Here is a 5,643-nt window from a genome sequence, read left to right on the forward strand (position 1 = left end):
CCCGTGGATGCTGATACGTATGACAAGGTTCGTGAGGCATTAAATAAAAATCTTCTCCATAAAAGAAACGTGGACTATGAGCGCCATACATTCCATCAGGCACGTCAGGGAAAAGAGGAAGCGATGAGTACGTTCATCACTCGGCTACGACGGCTGTCGAGATACTGTGAGTTTGAAACCTTCTCGCCTGACGCTGCCATCAAGACACAAATCATAGCCGGCTGCCACTCAGAAACGCTCAGAAGGCGGCTGCTAAGAAAACCACATGAGATAGAAGAGATCGAGGAAATGACTCGCCTGTATGACCAGGCAGAAGAACACACCGCCACCATTGAAACGAGACACAGTGTGAGTCATGAGAAAATACACCGTGTTCAGGAGCAACGCAGTAGCGGACGAAAGTATTCACAAGAGGAGCAATGGAGATCAAGAGAATCATCAAACCAACGACTCCCGGAATATAGAAGAAAAGAACCAGGACGAAGAGATCGGAAACCAGAAAGGCCCAGACGATGTTATCGATGTGGATATGATTATCCTCACATAGACTCCTGTCCAGCTATGGTCTAGCGATGCCGGAAATGTGGACGATCGAATCACTTCGAAGCAATGTGTGGGGACTACCACAAGGAAAGGCGAGGTGAAACAACGAGATCGTCTCGCTCAGACACAAGAAGACACCACATCCGAGCTGTTATAGGAGAGCCCGTGCGGTCCCCAAACTCATCGCATTCCAGCCGAGAGTCACGCAGATCGCATTGGGAGCGCAGATCTCCATCCCGGGAGTCGAGATCGTCATCCTCCAGAGACTCAGCTTACACGGTGGAATACGTAAACATGATCGCTGACCCTGACCAACTCAAAAGGTATCCACGCCTAGACATTAAAGTGGGGAACCATGACACCAAATTCGTAATGGACAGTGGGGCTTCGCTGAACTACATTCCAGTTACGGAACATGAGAAAATGATTCCGAAGCCTCCATTGACTTATGCACCAGTTCGTGTCTTCACGTTGATGTCCAAAAAAAACACTTCCTTGTCTGGGCAAATTCCACACGACTCTCACGCATGACAACATCTCCATACCAGCAGTGATACACGTCATCAAGGGCCCTGAAGCCGACTGCCTACTCAGTCTCCCCACTGCAGAGCGCCTTCGCCTAGTGGAAATCCTGTTCAAAGTCAATGACAATCCAGACTGCATCAGCAAGTTTCCCAAGCTATTTCAAGGCCTAGGCAAGCTGAAAGGGTGTCAAATCCATCTGCACATCAACGAACGGATCAAACCTGTCGCACAGCACCCACAACGTGTTCCATTTCATCTGCAAAGTGCCGTTGAAGACGAACTGCAGGAACTCTTGTCTGCGGACATCATAGAGCGGACAGATGGCCCGACTCCCTGGGTGTCCCCGGTGGTCATTGTACCCAAGAAAGGAACTCCCAACAAAGTAAGACTATGCGTTGACATGCCCCTGCCGAATACTGCAATTGAAAGGGAGCGACACCCTGGACCGCATCTTAGCGACATGATTTATTTTTATTTTATTTAGAAAGTTTTATATAGCGCGAACAGGATCTTTGCAGATATCAGAGCGCTTTACACGGCTGGGAATGCCAGCAAGAGAGTGGGGTTACACATAAGTAGTACAGCACATCAATAATACAAATATAACAGTTAAATGTGTGCATAGATAGTCAGTAGCATCAGTAATACAGGTGAGATACATAGTCATACAGTTCGAACAGCGATTTAAATGTGTGCGTAGATAGTTAGTAGCAACAATAATTCAGGTGAAATACATAGTCATAGAATTCGAACAAAGTAATACAGGTTGGAGTAGGGTCTTTCCAAATCCACGCTAATAGGTCAAGTGTATTTGGCCATAAAAATAGCTTTTACTTCTTTCTTAAAAAGTGTGAAGGAGGAGATGAGCCTGGTTTCAGGAGGGAGTGAGTTCCAGATCCTGGGTGCCATTCCTGAGAAAGAGCGTTTATAGGTTTTTACCTTCCGGAATCTTCGAGGTTTTAGCAGAAGGTTGTCTGTGCTAGTGTTTCTAGAGCCGCCAGAGATTGACAGCTTCTGAGTGAGGTATCTGGGAGAGCTCAGGTGTAGAGCCTTGTGTGTCATGCAGGCGATTTTCAAATGTATTCTGGCTTCAAAAGGCAGCCAGTCCAGTGTTTTCAGATCAGGGGTGATGTGCGAGTGTTTTTTTGATCCAGTGATGAGTCTGGCTGCAGCGTTTAGAGAGGCTCTTAGGGGTGCAGTGCTGGTTAGCGGGAGACTGCAAAGGGCGGTGCTGCCGTATTCAATTCGAGGGATTACTAGAGCTTGTACTGCAGTTTGAAAGTCTTTGGCTGGTAGGAAGGGTTTAAGTTTCCTCAGTGTATTGATTTGGAAGTTCGCTCCCTTAGTAGCCTTGCTGATATAATGCTGCATGTTAAGGTTGGAGTCGAGGGTTATGCCTAAAGATTTCGCTGAGTCCACTATGATGGGTTGGACATTTAGTGCAGTTAACTGTTTAAGCCAGGTTTGCGTGATGGGGATCTTCATGGGAGGTGTGATCAGCAGGAATTCTGTTTTCAGAGCATTGAGTTTGAGATGATTATCAGCAAGCCAGGATTGGGTGTTCCTGATCGTAGAGTTCAGTAGTAAAATGTCGTTGGGGGATTGTAATTTGAGATATAGTTGGGTGTCATCTGCGTACATGTACATGTGAAAAAGTACATTGGATGCTTGGAGCAAGGTGGTGAGAGGTTCCATCACTAGGTTGAACAGGGTTGGTGATAGGGAAGATCCTTGTGGGACGCCCAACGACACAGGTATTGGAGAGGACATCCGAATTTCTGTGACCTGTTGTGTAAAAAGGAGGTGAACCACTTGAGAACAGTCCCAGAAAGACCCATTCTTGTGCTCAAAAGATCGAGTAACTTCTCATGTTTGACAGTGTCGAATGCCGAAGAGAGATCAAGCAGGATGAGGAGGCAGGTATCACCTTGATCTAGAATTTGAAGGGCGTCATCAATTATGTGCGTCATAGCTGTTTCAGTGCTGTGTCCTGCTCGGAAACCTGATTGATGCGGGTTGAGGAGATCAAACAGGTCGATATGTTTAGTCAGTTGTAGTTGAGCGCATTTTTCCAATAATTTGGCGAGAGTGGGAATATTGGTAATGGGACGGTAGTTGTTTAAGTCGGATGGGTCGGCAGTAGGTTTCTTTAGCAAAGGTGTGACTTGTCCAACTTTGAGGGAGTCAGGGAAAGTTCCTTCTTGGAGCGAGCTGTTGATGATTTTAGTCCAGAGGGGAAGGAGCAGTGGGATGAAATCTTTGACAGCGTTAGCAGGGAGAGGATCCGAGAGGTGATTGGAAGGTTTCAAGGTGTTGAGCAGTTTGCCTATTTCTTCTTCGGAGTAGGTTACAAAGGTTGACCATGTTGCATTGTTTTTAGGTTCGGTGGGTGTTATGCAGTTGAGAGTGCTGTGGAGTCTTGCGTCCGTGCGGAGATCACTCTTTATGTTGTCAGTTTTTTGGGTAAAGAAAGTGGCGAAGTCTTCACATGAGGGTGCTTCGTGCAAGGTACTGAGAGGTTGGGGTTGTTCCTTGGCTTGTGTTCTGATTAACTCAAACAGTTTTCTAGGGCGATTTTTTGCTTGGTCAAGCTGGAGGCTGAAGAAGTTTGCTTTCGAGCGCTTTATTTTCCTGAAGTAGGCGTTTCTCTTTTTCTTCAGGGTTTTCAGGTGTAGTGCAGAGGGAGCTGTCCTCCAGGTGCGCTCTGCCAGTCTCATTGCTCGTCTATCTTCATTGAGACTCCCGTCGTACCATGGTTTGGAGATTTTAGCGGAGACTCTTTTTAGCTGCATGGGGGCAGCCTCATTAATTATTGAGGTCACTGCGCTAAGATAGTGGTCAGTCAGGGATTGGACATCTGTAACGCCAGTAGGGGGGAGTAGGAGGTCGCGACTGTTCTGAGGTAAGGATAATGGGTTGAGTCTTTTCAGGTCTCTTTTCCAGACTTTAGGTCTGGTGGGTTGAACAGGGTTGAGTTTGACTTTTTCATTGATGTGAAATGTGACAATATGATGGTCTGACCAGTCACAGGGTTGAATAGCCTCAAGTTGAGTAGCGCCCTCTTTGGCGATGATAAGGTCGAGGATAGAGCCTTTCTCGTGTGTCGGGCTGTTGCATAATTGTGTGAGGTCCAGGGCGCTGAGGAAGCTTTTAAGACTATTTACCACCGCATCGTTAAGATCGTTCCAATGGAGGTTGAAGTCGCCCAGGTATATTTGGGTGAGCTGTCGTCCTGCGTTGGTTGAAATCAGGTCCATCATTTGCTGGGCGAAGATGAGGTGGTCTCTGGGAGGGTGGTAAATGCTATGGAGAGAGCATATCGGTTTGCCATCACTGATGATATCGAGGCAGATGTATTCGTAGGAAGTTGGAGAGGGTAGGGACTGCACGGGGACTTTCAGAACAGAAAGGCTGTTCCTGTATATGCATGCGATTCCGCCACCTATCTTGCCAGACCTGTCAAGCCTAGTGATGTGGTAGTTAGGGGGGATCAGAATGTCCATTATAGGTGTAGAGGATTCGGTTAACCAGGTTTCAGTCAGGATGATTAGGTCCAGGTCCAATCTTAGGATGAGATCAGCGATGGCGGCGGAGTGCTTAGAAGCCGATCTGCAGTTTAGGAGAGTGCATTTGAGACGGGGTGTGTCTGGAGAGGAAGAGGGTGCTAGAGAGAGGGGGACTTTTCTAAGGTTATTTGGGACGGATATTCTGTTAAGAGTGGAGGATCTACGGGGGTTTGAGTGTATTGTGGGGATGGGGAGGTGCGGGGCAGTTGTGAGGTTTAGGGGAGCTTGGTCGTAGGAGCGGAGGAGGGAGAGAGTGTCGAGGTCCGAGTGAGGGTTGCATGTACGAAGGGGGCGGTTGTTGCGATTGTGGGCGGGGATCGCGGTCCAGTGAGTGCGGCGGTTGTGCTTGTTGCGATTGTGGGCATGGATCGCGGTCCGGTGCGAGGGACATGGCTTAGGAGCGTCGTCGGGACGGGAGGGGAGCAGGTTGAGAGGGGAGGTGGTGGTGAGTGAGGCGAGTCTAGGGGGTGTGGTGAGCAGCTCTTTGATGATGTACATGTCTTCCTTGATGGTGTGAATTTCTTCTTTGAGTTGTAGGAGGAAGGACATAATCTTGTCTAGCGTGGGGTGAGTATTAGTGCTGGGGGTGGAAGTCATGGTTGGGTGGCTGACCTGGGACTTAGCGTGCGGGTGGGGGGGAGGGTTAGTGTTCATGCAGGGCTCCGTGTTGTCGTCGTGCGGGTTGGTGTTCGGTAGAGAGGGTAAGGGGGCGATGGGAGTGGATGAAGTATGGAGGTGATTGGAGGCGTGGAGGCGGGGATTCATGGCAGGCGGAGAGAGCGGGGTGGAAGTGGAGTGTATGATGGTGGTTAGAGGGGAGCCTGAAGGGAAGTGAGGGCTGAGAGTGGGTGGGGAGTTGAGGTTGGAGATGGTCCTGTCGTGGGGCGGGGGAGTTACGATAGTAGATGTGGTGTGCTCTGTATGGTTAGTTAGCGTGTGGAAGTGGGGGCTGAGAGGGGGTGGACAGGGTGTGGGATTTGTCGCTATGTGTGTCGATCTGGTGCTGAAC

The 5,643-nt window shown here is 48.9% G+C and overlaps 1 protein-coding gene across 1 annotated transcript; it reads right to left on the reverse strand.

The window, feature by feature from the left end:
• Nucleotides 1-620: 620 nt before the first annotated feature.
• LOC147710800 (uncharacterized) lies at nt 621-5,288 on the reverse strand. The gene is made up of 3 exons (XM_086919390.1): nt 3,509-5,288; nt 2,996-3,232; nt 621-814 (listed from the first exon to the last, which is right to left on the reverse strand). The coding sequence occupies exons 1-3, from the start codon at nt 5,286-5,288 to the stop codon at nt 621-623; spliced, it is 2,211 nt and encodes a 736-aa protein (XP_086775516.1).
• Nucleotides 5,289-5,643: the final 355 nt, after the last annotated feature.

This window comes from Lissotriton vulgaris, chromosome 5 (genome assembly GCF_964263255.1).
Source record: "Lissotriton vulgaris chromosome 5, aLisVul1.2, whole genome shotgun sequence".
In the NCBI taxonomy this organism is placed as follows: domain Eukaryota; kingdom Metazoa; phylum Chordata; class Amphibia; order Caudata; family Salamandridae; genus Lissotriton; species Lissotriton vulgaris.